This window comes from Epinephelus moara, chromosome 17 (genome assembly GCF_006386435.1).
Source record: "Epinephelus moara isolate mb chromosome 17, YSFRI_EMoa_1.0, whole genome shotgun sequence".
NCBI classification, from domain to species: Eukaryota; Metazoa; Chordata; class Actinopteri; order Perciformes; family Serranidae; genus Epinephelus; species Epinephelus moara.
In genome coordinates this window covers 13,457,553-13,474,096 of record NC_065522.1, presented here as the reverse complement: position 1 = coordinate 13,474,096, position 16,544 = coordinate 13,457,553, and the positions used below count along the sequence as shown (strand labels likewise).

Here is a 16,544-nt window from a genome sequence, read left to right as displayed (position 1 = left end):
ATAAAGCTGAGCCACTGATATGATTGGAAACTGTGGTTACCTTTGTAATTATAGAGTATGTCAGGACAATTAATAGCTCCGTCGGCTCTATACAAATATCTCAGGCCATTTAATTGATTATGAAATCAAACCTAGTCAGCAGGAATGAGTGGAATTTGGACATTCATTTAACCATTATTTGACTCGTGTGAATGTGAAGCAGGGCACTGTTGAAAATGAGCATTCGTACTCAGTAAATATGCCCCAAATGGATGATGGTATTTAAAAATTACAGAAATGCGTCAAGACTAATCTGTTACAGCTACAGGGCAGACAGTGTTCATATACTCCTACCCAGACCTTGTTTAATGTGATGTTTCTCTCCACTGCAGGTGAAATGTGACCAATATTGGCCTACAAGAGGGACAGAGACATACGGCCTCATCCAAGTGACACTACTAGACACAGTAGAGCTGGCCACATACTGTGTCAGGACATTTGCACTTTTTAAAGTAAGGAACACTTAGATTTTGTTGTCCTTGATCCCGCAGCATCTGTCAAGTACTTGGTGTGAGCTGTGTTACTCACTAACCTTCCTCCACCTCCAAAATGCAGAATGGCTCCAGTGAGAAGAGAGAGGTGAGGCAGTTTCAGTTCACGGCCTGGCCAGACCACGGGGTACCGGAGCACCCCACTCCGTTCCTGGCCTTCCTGAGACGGGTGAAAGCTTGCAATCCTCCAGATGCAGGGCCCATGGTGGTACACTGCAGGTAAGAAACAACATGGTTTCACAAAAACATTCCGAAGCATGAAATCGATTTTGGTCTCTCCATTTGCTGTAATGAATATATGAATACATATGACAGCATACAATAGATTCATGGTTATTTAGAGCTTCATATCTGAATCATTCTGCGTACTGATAGAGATTTTTAAAAGACAGCAGACATGAATCAGACGAAAAATGTTTGCTAAAAGTCGAATATTTGACAGGGAGTAAACTGCTGCCCACCGTAAGCCCAAACAAATCAGCCTACTAGCTTTCACAGGAGGCACTTTAAATCTGAAGGTGTTTTCAACATCACAGCACAAAGAGTACTAGTGTCATTGCCCTCAGCAAACTCAAACATCTCCTCCCACTCACTGACACACGAGCACACGCAGACCTGTCGCGTTCCTTGCTACACCACTAACATGTCGCACATCAGCAGCCCACAAGTCCTCGGCTTATCCCCTGGGTTATTGCATCTGAAACAAATAACTTTCACTTTCACGCCAACTTCACTTCCCTCAGCTACATAAGCGGCCAGACTCCCAACAGAGAGGCACAGGAATATAACACAGACTTCTGGCTCCTCTCAACTCAGGAAGTCATCAGAGGCTCTGCACAGAGAAAGCAAGTGACTGAAGGGGGAAAAGAGACAGTAAAAATGAAGAAACAGCCATAGTGAGTGTAATAGATACAAACTTGTGTCAGAAAGTGACAAAAAGGCAAGGGGGATTACTGAAGAATTAGAATTACCACATGCTGAAGTTAATTAGAGCTAGTTGCCGAATCGCTTCAAATTGAAAATCCTGACTTTTTACAATGAAGCAGAATGCAGGAATTAATGTCACTCTGCAGATGGGAGTTTTTAATTCCTCTGGCTCTCTATCAGATGCAGTCCTTTCCAAGCTCCAAATCCTTTCAGAGGCATTTCTTCACTTCATGTTTGACCACAATTTTAAACAGAGCCATCTCTTCTATCTACATGCTTGCAAATTAGGAGTGTTTTATTGTTAAGCAGAGATATAATGCAGATAAAGATATTTTGCAGTGTATAAGCCAAAACTGTTTATGCACATGCAAAAAGCACTAAACAAGAGTTGAAAGAAAAAAAAGAAGACTTTGTTCCCTATAATTAACAACATCGTACAGTCTCTTAAGCAGTTGATTAATTAGTTGGTGCACCAAAAATTGCAGCTTACTATGTACGTACATGCTGAGGGGCCCTGATGCAAAGACCATAAAGACATAAAAAATACACAATCAAGGGCTCTGGATTTGTTTTTCTCACTGGTGGCGTATGAAGTTAGAACTGTTTAAAAGAAACCGCACGCTGCTTCCATTCTCTGTAAATTACTAATTAGCAAAATGGCCATTTATCATAATTGTCATTATCTCCTGACTACTTAAGGACACACTGATCCTGAGATATAACCACCCAGTCATTTTACAGTATCTGTATTCCTCCACATAGACACCACAAGACTCGACAAGATTTTTACACACATTTTTACACACTACGTCTTTAGGGGAGCGATTATGCTCATTTTCAGGTTCATGCTTGTATTTTAGGTTTCTACTGGAACATGTTTACATGATTTAATGTTTCTTCTGTATCTGCACTCTTGGCATCTCTGCACCGTCATTGCAAGTGGGAGAATGACTATAATCAGCCACTTCGACTGTCATCAGGCAATAAAATGACTGCGTCATTTGTGGTTATAAGCGTCAAGGATATTTGTTAGAGGGGGCCTGCCACACCTACTATTAGGCTCAGGAGGCCATTATCAGACCATTAAATGGTCATTTACGTTTACTAATAGGTGGTGACATCTTGTGGCCATAATAATTATGACGAAAGCGAAGGAGGAAGTCAGGTGACTTAGTATAAAGAGCATGCAGTCTGTGTAAAACGTGCAGGAGGGAGGGGTGATAGATGGGTTTAAGAAACACAGGACTTTCGCCCAGGAGAGTGGGGTTTGTGTCCCACCTGAAACCAAAAATCAGCATCGACTTGTTTCGACCAGAGATGGACGTTTTAGCAGACTTACCATGGTTTATCTTCCTAAACCTAACCATGTAGTTTTCCCTGCTACACTTAATGAAAGTAAAACCTAACAAATTGCGACCATTTCATAAAGTTGGATGCCATGATAAAAACAACCGTTTCACAACGTTCGATATGAAACGGACATTCAATTAGCTGATAATGGCCTTTGAACCTAATAGTAATATTGCAGGCACCCTCTAATCGATATCTACGGGGCTAAAAACCAGATAATGGCCATTTAATGAACTGAGAACTTCCGAATCGGATGCAGCAACAGAGGGTGGCTAACTGTCTATTGTGAAAAATCACTAATAAAGGCATCTAAACCAAAATCCTTACATCAACATTTCCAGCAGTAATGTGATCCAAAATGGGGAAGAAATCGACAACATCAGCAACCAAGATTATGTTTCCCCGACGTTAGCATGTAGCTACATGTAGCAGTGTAGGCTACATAATGTAAACACATGCAGTAGCATGCCTTACAGAAATATTGGAAACAGAGAAATCACAGGGGTTACTTTCATTTACGTTTACCTCATCATTTGATACTTTGGCCATGTTCTGACATTGTAACATTATTTATACAAAAAAATAAGGAAAAGCACAAAAGGTCCCCTTAACATTCTACAGTATTTACAGGTTTCATGCATGGCTCCGCCACAGGCATTTCTAACAATAATGAGCAAAATGCACTGAAGTGTTTCCACTGCTTTTCTCCAACATAAGGTGAAAACACAGTATGTCTAAATCTGCCTCCCAGGGACATTACAGCATATATCCTGCTTTCAGAGTTCCTGCTGTTTTCACTAACCCACAGGTCAGGGACCGTTTTGCTGTTCTAGCTAAAGGGCTACCCATGCGTTGTGAGGTGACGGAGGAGGTCAAAAGGTCATGATTGAATGTCATGGAGAGCACTGGCCTCAACCAGTGACTCCGAATGGAAACTTTTGATAGAACAACCCTCAGATTTAAACTGAACATTGAACTGACAACCTGGCTGCATTTTCATCCTGTCGTCTTTCCTTTCTCTGTATTACTGTGGCAGCCAGCACATAATGCAGAATGTAGTCTACCTAGCTAAACTGTGACGGTTACAAATGGCACATGCAAACAACTAAAGCGCTAGCTATAACAGAAGCTGTGTATTTACCTGTTTTTAGTGATTCTAATACAGGGAAGGAAAGGGACCACTCACGAGTACTATTGCAAAACTCCACCTCGCTGTCATCATGGCATAGTTTCATGCAAAGCGAACAGTCCTACTGATGTTGGCCTGTCACAACAGACAAGAATCAGTTAGTGGGCAAAGCCTGTCTGACAGAACAAAATTCCATATCCCCAAGTTGAAACTGAATGACCTTTTTGATTTACTTTCCACATTTTGAAAAGTATTCAAGGACTGAAATTATTATTGACTCCATTAACTGCAATGAGGTGATCCTGGTGAGTCTGAGTTCATGTGTGCGTGTTCAATAGGCAGTGTGGGGAAATGGTGACAGGTTAGCTGACGGCAAGAGATTTGGTAACAATACATATGTAATTGCTTTCACTGCTGCTCATGCTTTATCTTCTCGGGACTCATTGCAGCTGTATTTTAAACTGCGCACTCTCTCCCATCCCCTATTCCCTAAACTCCTGGAAAGCATATTAGTCTGACACTTAATGTGTGTCGACGTCCAAAGCAGCTGGTCTTGACTGGCTGAAAAGGCAGTGTCAGGTCATTAGTGCAGTCAGTCCGCCAGCTCCCCTTCAACTGCCAAATGTACCGACGGCTTTCTGCACCACCTCACCCTACCACACACACACACACTTGTCAATAAAGGAATATTGCATATGTTCCAAGCATTTCCTGGTCTTACATTTAGGGAAAAAATGTGCTTAATATATATTCCTGCTGCGCAGTCTTTTAGAAAACTAACTACACAACTTTAAGATAACTGGCAGCATCTCTCCCTGCATAACACAACTCCACCTTCTGTCTCCGCACCGCCCTCCCCCATTCCTCATCTTCCCCTGTCTCCGTCTCTCCAGCTCAGTGCTGTCACTCTGTCACTTACTCTCTCACAGGTCATCACTCTCCCACATTCAGGTCTGCACTGCAAAATGTTTTCAGATTGGAAACAGCTGGGGTAAAGGGAGAAATCTCCTCTAGTTTCTGCATCCCTTGCCCAAGGACTGAGGTGTTCTCAGACCTGGAAGTGATTCATTCTTCAAATATCCCTGAGACACTTTCGCATTTCTTTGCAGCCTGATTCTTTCTTTGACTTGCATGCACATTTTGTAATCGCCCTAGAGCTGTGGAGAGTTTTATTTAAAAAAAAAAAAAAAAAAAAAAATTAAAAAAGGGGGAAAAAAGTTCATTCAGCCAATGTCAGCCATTTTGAAAGTGATCATCAGATCATTTGTTAAAGCCAATGACTCCCATACGTGTCTTTATTCCAGTCGCAGCACAGTTCCAGTGCAGCATGGCACATTAACCAGACTTGTCCCCCGGGGACTAACTTTACTCCCTCTTGAGTTTTCCTTCTCAAACCTTTCCCCGCTCCTCAGAGCAAATGAAAAACAAATGCTCCATCAGAAGGAGGAGGCACGAGAGCATGGCTCACACCTCGTAGGCATGTCAGCTTAATGGATTGAATAACCTATTTACTTTGGAGTGCCAAGTGCAAGGTGCTGTCTTGTCAATGCCGTGCTTTGCAGGAGGTGGGAGGAGAGTTAACGAACAAGATTTAACACCACCATGTTGCCCCATGGTAAATAAATTGTCATCAGAAAACATCCTCTGTGCTGAGGCATGCGCTATTAAAACATGTAATGTGCAGGGGTGAGTGTTTTAAATTTGTCAGCAGTCTGCAGAAGGGGGCTACATTTGTACAGTATGTTTCAAGCTGGTCTGTGAGAAGAGGTCAAAGACAAACCGTAAAACATTTCCCCTCTGTCAGAGTGCTTTTTTCACTCATGCATTTTTACACACTAATGTAACGATGTGAATCTTAATGAAGAGACCTGCCTTTCAGTGCCTCTTGTAAAGCTCTTACATTATTTGGGTGCACTGTGCTAATCTAATGGCATTAATTGAAGTCAGCTGCACTTCTCAGAAGTTGCCCGGCACATTAGCGAAGCCCTCAAAAAATCATACCCTCAAAATTGCGTCTGCGTATCCACATTTCTCTGTGCATTTGTTGTAGTGGCACTTTTCGGAACCATGAGATAAAGGTTAAATGTTGCCGTTGCATAAGTGATTAGTCCTGATGGATTGGAGAGCACAGGTGGGGTCCAGAGGGGAGAGACTAGATTGCAAAGCCAGCAGTGAGCCCGCTGAAGGCTGTGACTGCCAAGCCCTCTTCTCCACACAGTGCCACTTCAGATTTAATTACACTCCAAGCCAAATGGTCCATCCTACAGTGGCAAACTTGGCGCGGAGAGTTTACCTTTGGGCCTCATCGCTGGGAGAAAGGGAGTTCTTCAAACACTTGTAAATGTTGAGAAAAGACTTCCCCTAATTTGTAGAAGTTATGATCTAGAACCTCAAACATGTCACATCAGAGACATTCACATAATTTTTCCATAATGTATGTATTCAACCTTACTTTTCTTATATAGCTGCAACTGAGACTACTATCCATTAACATTCTTTCTTCATTGTCTTCTACAGTGCTGGGGTGGGACGCACAGGTTGCTTCATCGTGATTGATGCCATGATGGAGCGTATCAAGCACGAGAAGACTGTGGACATCTATGGGCACGTAACACTAATGCGTGCCCAGCGCAACTACATGGTGCAGACAGAGGACCAGTATGTCTTCATACATGACGCGCTGCAAGAGGCCGTCAACTGCGGCACCACCGAAGTGCCCGCCAGAAACCTATACGCCTACATCCAGAAACTGACGCAAATAGAAGGTGGAGAGAATGTCACCGGCATGGAACTTGAGTTCAAGGTACAAAGAGTTTACTGAGCCAAAAGCATTGGGTCATTTTTGGGGTCAGAGATTACTATTAATGAGCAGTGTCTTAGCTTTAAATTCCTACAGCACATCTCACCTGACCTCAAGTTTTACACCAACAACTTGCCATATGTGGCAAGAATTTACAGGCATCCCATTGGCGCCCTTATTCCTAGTCACATGCAAGCCCCTGTGTCATTGATTGGCCACTCTTGGTACAACTCTCCAACTCTTTTCCAGTTCCCATTAGGCCCGCTAGACAGTATGGGGCCTGTGGTTTCCTCTTTATTCCAGTTAGTCGACTCCCTTGTGCAACCCAGCATTGGATAAATTCTCCTTCTCTGGTTTCCCCTTCCCATAGCTCCCCTTCCTTGGTTAACAGGGGTCTTGGTTTACATGAAAACGCCAAACTCAGGTTTTCCCACCACAGAACAGCTGCATGAGGGACTATATGCAATATACTCTGCATTTACAATGAGAGGCTCAACCATCCTTATCCAGCCCTTTGCAGTCTGTGGCGATGCTGTACGCATGGCATTGCCTTGCTTGTCACGCATCTACTTCCTTGCTCTGTGATGGATGTTGATTTCACTAAGAGATGATAAACAGGTTAGATTACACTGCACTTCTGTCCACTCCAGGCTCGCTCGGGTATCCATTCCCCCTGTCTTTTCATCATAACATGCTATTTTTTTCCCTGCAAAGGCAAGCCGTGATAGTAATCACTCTGATGTTGTTTCCGTACTTCATGGTTACGCAAAATAGTATATAACCACGGTACTCTCTCAGCCATTATAGTGTAGATTTCATCACCCACTATGTGCAGCAGATTATTTTGTATTCTTCCCTTCTCTCATGAGAGTTGGCAAGAATCCAAAGGTGTGCGATTGTTCATAGCACTCAGATCTTTATTATGTACAATCCACCTTTAATGTCAAACACAGTCAGTCACCAGGGAAATTAAGAAACACCAGAATGTCAGGGCTCAAAGATATTTCTTTTTCTCTGTCTCGATGCAGCGTTTAGCTAACACTAAAGCCCATACATCACGATTCATCAGTGCCAATCTCCCCTGCAACAAGTTCAAGAATCGCCTTGTTAACATAATGCCATACGAGTCCACACGAGTGTGTCTTCAGCCCATTCGAGGAGTTGAGGGCTCTGACTACATCAATGCCAGTTTCATTGATGGGTACAGGTAAGTGCCAATGTGCTCTGACATCTATTGCCGATCAGATGACCAGTATATAAATTCATTGGACACGAAAATGGCTCAGCATTTCATAGAAGCAACTACATTTTTGAAATCTAAGAGCCAGCAAATTTATCACTCATTCTTGAGAAGTGGGACAAAACCTTTTTATTTTACTCCTCAATTGGGCTATGGGAATACATTTTAGAAGATCAAAGTATTGAGTATTAAACCTTGTAATGGTTCAACCTCCCAGTGATTTCAGTTTTCTTGAATAGCATACATGATGGATGTTAGAGGTAAGATCTGACAGAGTTGACAACTTACAGAGTTAACAAAGTTATAGATTTATTAATTTCACAAAGGCTGTAGTGAATAGCCATTTTATTTTTCAAAGGTGCTAAAAGTTCTCAATGCTAATCAAATTACTTATTTTCTTAACCATGATTCTTATTTAGTTTTGAATTAGAAGGGCTACAGAGTTGAGCTGATATGGTTGAGACACACCTGATAGCAATGTTTTGAAATTAATTCATCAAAAAATACAAAGCTCACAAGCACTTGAACAGCATTCCTGCCTTCCCAGAAACCAAGAAGTAAGAAAGGAGTCCTTCGGATATAGCTATACCCTTTTATGCCTGGTCAAATTATGTTTTTGTAGAAATCTGACGGAGCTGATGAAAATCTGGGAAACATCTTTAAAGGGACAACATTTTCACAAAAAATACATTGTGAAAGAAAGATGATTGTCGCAGTACATTTTTACACCAATATTATCAGTACGTACTGTTAGTTTTATATATTGAAGGCTTGTGACACATTTTTGAATTGTTTGAAGTTGTGAATTCTTGTTTGGGACAAGGATGTTTTCTGGGAAGTTTGGAAGTTAAAAAAAAATGAAAGCAGATCAAAATATTTTATAAATCATATTTACTTCATATCCATAAATCCTTTAGAAATAATATTTTTATCCCGGAAACAGAATTAGTGTGTTGATAAGTTATCTTTTAAGGGTATTTTTTTGGTAGGGCATGATTTATCCCAATTCTCAAGAATGGGTGTTCTACAAGACAAGACCCATTGCCAGGTATTAGCCAGTCATCACAAATTAGGCTCTTTAAGCATCTTCAGACCATTCACAGTGAAAGCTTTAATGCATTATTTTTTTACTGATTAACTCACACCTTTTCCATCCTGTGATTAATGCATTTCCACAGGCAACAGAAAGCCTATATTGCCACACAGGGACCACTGGCAGAGACCACAGAGGACTTCTGGAGAATGCTCTGGGAGCACAACTCTACTATTGTCGTTATGCTCACCAAGCTTAGAGAAATGGGCAGGGTATGCATACGCTGATTTTCTTCCCATTTTTTTGGCACATTAACCTCCATATTCTAGCCACAGAACACAAAAGCGCATGTTACAACACCGCTTATAAGAAATACCATACATAGATACAGCCGTGAGAACAAATGCTTTCCAACAGTATGATTTGAAAAAATTCTGGGAATGAACACAATGAACTTAGTGTATGAGGAGAATGCTGTGGCTTACTGTGGTATTCTATTTTCGCTCCCTACAGGAAAAATGCCACCAGTACTGGCCAGCAGAGAGGTCGGCCAGATACCAGTACTTTGTGGTGGACCCCATGGCCGAGTATAACATGCCCCAGTATATACTGAGAGAGTTCAAAGTGACTGATGCCAGGGTAAGCAGACACTGTTACACAGAACAAAGTTTAAAGATCAAACCATAGGTCTAAATTCATTGTTACTGTTTAGAGTTTGGTCAGGTTAATTGTTTTTCAGAGTCTGGATGATGAGCTAACCATGGGTCATTGAAGACACTGAATGCATCTGTACTTTAACTGTGGGTCACTGTTGTAAAGAATTTAGGAAAAAAACACACACACACACACAACTGACTATTATAATTTCTGAAATCCCATTACGCAATTTCTTAATCACATGATTTTATTTACCAGGAATGAAGATCTTAATGATTGAACATGCTGGATGGTGAACGCTCATGAGCACCAGCTTTAACATTGCACTAGTCATTAGCTCAAATTTTTGGCATTGTATCAAGTATTTGTTTATACCAAACTATGGCCTTAAGTGTAACATAAGCATATATTTGTGGGAATGATGACACATGTCAAAGTGTAAAAACAAATGTGGTGCCGGCAGCAGCGAGCTGCCAGAGTTTTTAATTCCATCAAAGGCTTACGCAGATAAATTGCGCAGGCTCCCTCCTTTGTAGTGCATGTTACACTGTCTCGTCAATGGGATTGCTCTCCTTATCAAGGGGATACAATATCACTTAAGTAATGCACACCCTCAAAGTCAATTCTCCAAGCACCCTGTCGAGGGTAGTACATCAAAGGAATTAGCATCTTCAGTGTTCATGTTTAATACATTCAGGTAAAATGACAGGCATCTTTAACAACAAAACATTTTCTCTGATGCTTTAAACTTGGTGTTTGTGCTAGATTTTTTCTAAAATGCTCTCTCCCACTGTAAAACACACAAAGCTGTGGATCATTATGACGGAGATGGTCATGGAATGAACTACCATGGGTTGGCTATGTGTGAAACACCGCAGATTGGCTTCCTAGTTTCACTTCAGTTATTCTTTGCCATTTTTGCCCATATTTCTGACTGTTGTTGCATCTGAAGAGCCGGGTCTGTACATTCTCTCTCTGTCTTCCCACCTTCTGTTCCCAGGATGGACAGTCACGAACAGTAAGGCAGTTTCAGTTCACAGACTGGCCTGAACAAGGAGTGCCAAAATCAGGAGAGGGCTTTATCGATTTCATTGGCCAAGTACATAAAACAAAAGAGCAGTTCGGCCAAGATGGGCCTATCTCTGTCCACTGTAGGTAAGTGTTCAGCCAGTGTAACCCAGCAAGCCATCCCTTCCAATTTGTAGAAAATGAAACTGAGCGCAAATATCTCTCACGTTGCAAATAATAAATATTTACAGAAATACTCAGTTAGCATAATGGTTCATTGTTTGATATGACTTCCTCTGTATTTGTCTGGTTTCTCTGGCCTCACTGCTGACCTCTCTGCCTTCTCTCACACAGCGCGGGTGTTGGTAGAACTGGAGTTTTCATCACCCTCAGCATCGTCTTGGAACGAATGAGATATGAGGGCGTAGTAGACATCTTTCAGACAGTGAAAATGTTACGGACACAGAGACCAGCTATGGTGCAGACAGAGGTGAGGTGTTTTTTCCTACTATATTTGCAAAGGAAACAGCAAGCGATGATTAATTCAGTATCTGAACCATTCTGTGGGAGTCTTCTCTGCTTTCCACTGTAAATTCATCTCATCAATATTTTACTTGGCATCTTTGGAATACAAAAAAATGTTTTGGTTCAATGGAAAAGGAAGCTAACAAATGTAATGTAAATCTAGTATCCAGTTATAACAATAGTCCTGATGAAAGCAAAATGTACCAAAAATGGTACAGAGGATTTGCTATCCTAAGATCCCTTAGAGAGAGGGTGTGTGAACTTAAGTCCTTTCTTCTTTGTTTCCAGGATCAATACCAGTTCTGCTACAGAGCTGGCTTGGAGTACCTGGGAAGCTTTGATCACTATGCAACGTAAAAGACCCAGTATTGGAAGAAAAAAGCAGAGGGCCCTTTGGAAAGAAAACCCAGTGAGCCTCTCTTCTGAGCCATAAATTCCTGCTTGAGAAAGTACTCCTTAACTCCTTGCTAACAACTCATTAAGTGTTGGATGTGTGACATGACTTGTCAAAAAATGAAAAAGATGATTCCCGGAGGACCAAGTATTTCCCAACCCCGATAAAACCTCGCCTTGAAACAAAGCGAGGGAATCCTGACTGTTGAAGCATCGTACGGAATTACCTTTTCTTTTGCTTCAAGGATTCATTTTGGGGCTCATAAAACTGAATGAAACCAACACAACAAAAAAGTAAATGAACAATAATGACATCGTCAGAAATGCATCAGTGATTATGAACCATTACGAGAGGCATTGGAGGCACACAGAATTGCGGGGGGGAAAAAACTTGATGCACATTGTAAAGAAAAAAAAATCTGTTTCACAATCAAGTACACACAGACAACCCATCGAAAAAGAAGACAATGCTTGGTCCACAACAGCAGGACAGACTTAAAGTAATAATGAATAAATACCCCTTTCCTGTCGCAATGTTCATCATCTAAATTTTGGGAGAGGGTAAAGCTCAAATGATCTATGAAATAAATAAAAATTATTGATTTAGTTTTTTAGTACTTTATTATACAGCTGATGTGCTTTTTTTGAACTGTGTGAATTTCCTTTTTTTACACAAATTTATCGCTTGGGAAAAAAAGTGATAAAACGTATTTACGTAAATGTTATTTTTTTTTAAAGCTGTAGAACTGTTCTGACGTATGTGCTATTTTGCAGAGGATCTCTTTGCTTGTTTTGTTTTTTTTTATTATTATTTTGTTTTTATTTTTCCCTCATTTTGTTGCACTTGGTGCACGGAACAGAATTCACACTACCAAAATGTAAGTTTGTTCAAGAGTTATTTTCGGGTCTTGATTTTTCTCTTTGGTTTTGTTTCTGTCCATGATCACATACATGGTACCTTAATTACTCCCATAAGATAAACTGGGGCTTTGTGGAATCAACAGGGATGAGCAAAGTATGAAGTTGCTGCTACCGATTATCTTAGTTCTTCCATGTTAGAAGGATGACAAGAGAGAACCTGATGAATTGGATAAGATATATGAATATATAGATATATGGTACAGATTGTCAAATATATGTGAAATATATATTAAAGCATAAATATAACATTCTCTATATATTGATAAAGTACATAATTTATGAGTAAAAAGTATATGAAATATGGATCATCTATGAAAGCTTCCAAATTGAGAGTCGTGTGCTATGGGGGAAATGAAATGAGATTTTTCACTGGAATGCACATCAGTAGGACAAAATTGTATTCTGATTCAGTGCATCTTTTCTTGTGCAATAAATATGTGTGTTTTTAGATAGGGTTTTATGTGGATATGTCATTCACTCATGACATTGTTGTTCCCCCCGCAACTGAGGTGTGGGAGTGGGAATGTCAGGTGCCAGTCACAGCATCACTGGTGCATTTTTTTCCAAGCTCTCCTACAGTCTGTAATTAGAGGCAGAGGGGTCACACAGCCGCAATCACCGCTCCACACAATAGGGCAAGGTACAAAGACGTCACTTTCTTGTGGTTCTTTAAAGCGTTCAATGGTAATGACATTTCTTTTTTCATTTTGCATTTAGAGTGCCTTATATTTATGCCTGTTTTTATAATGTTTCATTTAACATATTAATGTATCCTTTGAGTAACCTAGGCATTTAGTATAAATGTAACTGTATAGTTTATTTACCTTTAGTATTCATTTGTCACACGATGAGATTATATATGCAAATAAGAACATTTCAAAACTCATATTTTTCATTTTCAGTGGCCTTATTGTGGCTGAGTGAATTAGAATACAACTGTTTATATATCACTGACCTCGGCAGAAAACAGTCAACAATACACAGTAGTTACAAAACATATATTTAACATTTCCAGACATAGAGACAGGGATGAGATTGCAGAATACTGCTCTCAGAACTAAACAGGATGAAGGCCCAAACATTACAGTCATGAGCTTTTCACCAACTGTCACCATGGCGTCATTTTAAAATTGTCAAACGAAAAATAGATTTGGTCAAAAAGAATGCCTAATGCGCAGGTCATCACCGCAGGGTTTCTTCTTCATGCCTTAGGTTTGAATCCCAGACTTCATGTGTGTCACTACAGAGAGCAGATATAGAGAAACACAATCTGCAACGAAATTTCAGTTCTGTTATCCTGACAATCCTAAACGGTGTTCCTTTTTTTACGACGTTACACTTAGAGACTGGGGTTTAGTTGGGTTGTGTTTCAGTCTTCGTGTTGAGCAGCATCTTTAACTTCTCCATACCCTCTTTGATGGCTTTGTGGATGTGCATTCCAGGTGCTTTCTTTCCCTTGTTAACTCAAGCAGCTATGTGTTTTACTTTTGTCAACTGCTTAACTGATTACTTTTGTCATAATTTTTGAGATATAAAAGTGCTATTATTTAACCTCATGGTGGCTAACGTTACATTATGTTCAAGTCTCGGATGTTTATTTTCTCATCTCAGTTTTTCCTTGTTTTTAAAAAATTGATTTTCCATATGCAGGGTGAAACATTGCAGAATGGCCGAAGCTGGCCTGGTAGGAAGATTTGCACTTTCTCTATCTTTGTACTATGCACTGCCCTATTGATTCTAAACCCAATAATATATTACTTGAACCCATCTATAAAAAAAAAAAAAATCTCCTTAAACGTTCACTTTGTGTGTATGTAAATAACACAAAAAAGGTATCAACTCTTGAAAAAGACAAAAAAAAAAAAAGTTTGTGGCGAAAAAGAGCATCCATTCTGATGATGCCATGGTTACTCCAGCAGATGACTTCAGAAAAATCTGTCCCCCAACCATCTGTTCTTGTGGCTTTGCCATTCAAGCTTGGAGTGTCATTAACAGAAATAAACGTTGTGTTCTCTGCTCTCTCTATCTATCTCTCGTCTGGATGCATAGACTGAAAATTAAATAATGAAATTGTAAAAAAAAAAAAAATGGCTTGTTAAAAAGATCATACAATTACCTCTGATTAGTTGTAAGCGTAAACTGTTTCTTTTTCTGAATGAAAGGAGTGCTTTTTATTTTCTTACTTAGGTTACATTGGTGGCGAAAGAAGTCTGTATGAAAATCAGTTCTTTGCTGACACAAGTTCCATTTGTTATAAATTAATTCTATTAAAAAATGTCAGTGTTATGCATCGGCGTTTCACTTGTTTCCCTCCACCTCACTTTGACTTGAAAAGACTGATGGAGCTATTTTACCCCCTACTGGTCTGGGTCCAACATATTATCCACAGTTCTCTCATGAAAGGGGAAATTGAGCCTCACCACATTTGAATAGATTTCCATCGCTCTGGTTTTTCTGTCACTGATGTCAGCCACAATGAATCATCAGGGGAACCTTTGACAGATGAAGTGCAATGTTTTCAGGGCTGCCTTGTTTTTACCACAGATTTTGTTCGCCATACCGACAAAGTGGTGCAGTGTTGGAACTCAGAATTAAAACCACATTGCATTGCATTCAGTGCCATTGCATTGCACTACTTAAACACTACTTTTTTCTGTTGCTGTTTGTTCCTGCCTCTTATTTGTTATGTATGGATGAAACCAGTCAAACCAGCAACCTCAAGTCAGGCTACAATAAATGGCCAATCTAAAATCATATTTACTGTTAATGGACTATTTAACATTATGACTAGACATGGACAGGATTCGATACCGGTAGAAGAGCCATCTTCAGTTACAGCCAAAGCTGTACAGTTATAAATTGTTGTATTTTAAATAAATAATGATATAAATACAAATATAAAGTGATACATATTTGTATATAAATATATATCATGTGTATTGTATATGCATATATTTACATAAATACACACAAATTTAAAAATGTAGTGCCAGTTCCTATTAAAGGTAAAATCTACACAGGAGGTGTTGCAGACAGACACAACGTGTTACCGCAGGTTCAAGAAAATATCCGTACACTTGAGTATTGTGGTATTATGTTTTATGATACTATATCAATTCGCAAAAATATTATTGATTTTTAACAGTTTACATGCAAAGATTTGTGGCAGTGGTTCATTTTGTGTTGTGTTTAAACCCTCGACTGCTAGATGACAGCATCTTCAGCTATTTGACTCTTCCACCCCAACATAGTGTTGTCAAAAGTATCAATTGATTGATACATATTGATTCTGAATATTTAAAGCAGTTTAAATTCTCATTTTCAGCAGTATCAATATACACCGTTACCAGCTGCGCTTTCTCGCGGTCTCTTATCGATAGTTTATTACAGTCATTCTGCTGTTCATTGCCACTACCCAAGAAAGGAGGTCATCATTGTCATGTTATAGTTTTGTTATATCTTTTAATAAAAATCTGAAATTTTACGTCTTAAATGTAAATTTTCTGGTGTCTAACACAGTATCGAATATTGATATTTTTCAAGGTATTAAGTTAGAAATTCCAGTTTCGTGACAACAATACTTCAACATAACATATTGCTTGTGTGTTACAGGGACTGTGAAAAATAGGTCCCACTATTCTGATTGTAATAGAAAGTAAACTTTTTTTTAGGCGCTTTTGGGGTATTTTTATTGCCTTTACTTTTAAGCTCATATCACAGTCATTATAAAGGCTACATACACATGCTTTATCTTGTTTTTTTTTCAGGACAATCTGGGCTATCCAGATTTGCCATCATTTCATGTCCTTCTATGTGCCTGTATTTTATATGAATTTTTATATCAATGAAAAAAACAAATCCATGTTACTAAATTCTTATATTTTTACATGTATCTCACCATAGCAAGTTGGAAAATGACATATTCTGCCATATCTGAAGAGGGGAGACTCTCTGGAATCTGGCAATATAAGAACCATGATGGTGGGACATTCTGTCACTTCACAGCTGTCCAAAACATGTGGTTTGTGCCA

The 16,544-nt window shown here is 39.6% G+C and overlaps 1 protein-coding gene across 13 annotated transcripts in view; it reads left to right on the top strand.

The window, feature by feature from the left end:
- Window positions 1–14,799, top strand: part of LOC126404725 (receptor-type tyrosine-protein phosphatase delta-like) — a 427,878-nt gene extending 413,079 nt beyond the window's left edge. For all 13 annotated transcript variants that reach the window (XM_050068106.1, XM_050068116.1, XM_050068110.1 and 10 more), the window contains 9 exons: window positions 372–491; window positions 595–749; window positions 6,454–6,739; window positions 7,765–7,943; window positions 9,155–9,281; window positions 9,523–9,648; window positions 10,667–10,821; window positions 11,029–11,164; window positions 11,488–14,799. In XM_050068106.1, the coding sequence (XP_049924063.1) occupies window positions 372–491; window positions 595–749; window positions 6,454–6,739; window positions 7,765–7,943; window positions 9,155–9,281; window positions 9,523–9,648; window positions 10,667–10,821; window positions 11,029–11,164; window positions 11,488–11,556 (1,353 nt within the window). In that variant the 3' untranslated portion in view covers window positions 11,557–14,799. The remainder of the gene's footprint in view (window positions 1–371; window positions 492–594; window positions 750–6,453; window positions 6,740–7,764; window positions 7,944–9,154; window positions 9,282–9,522; window positions 9,649–10,666; window positions 10,822–11,028; window positions 11,165–11,487) is intronic.
- Window positions 14,800–16,544: the final 1,745 nt, after the last annotated feature.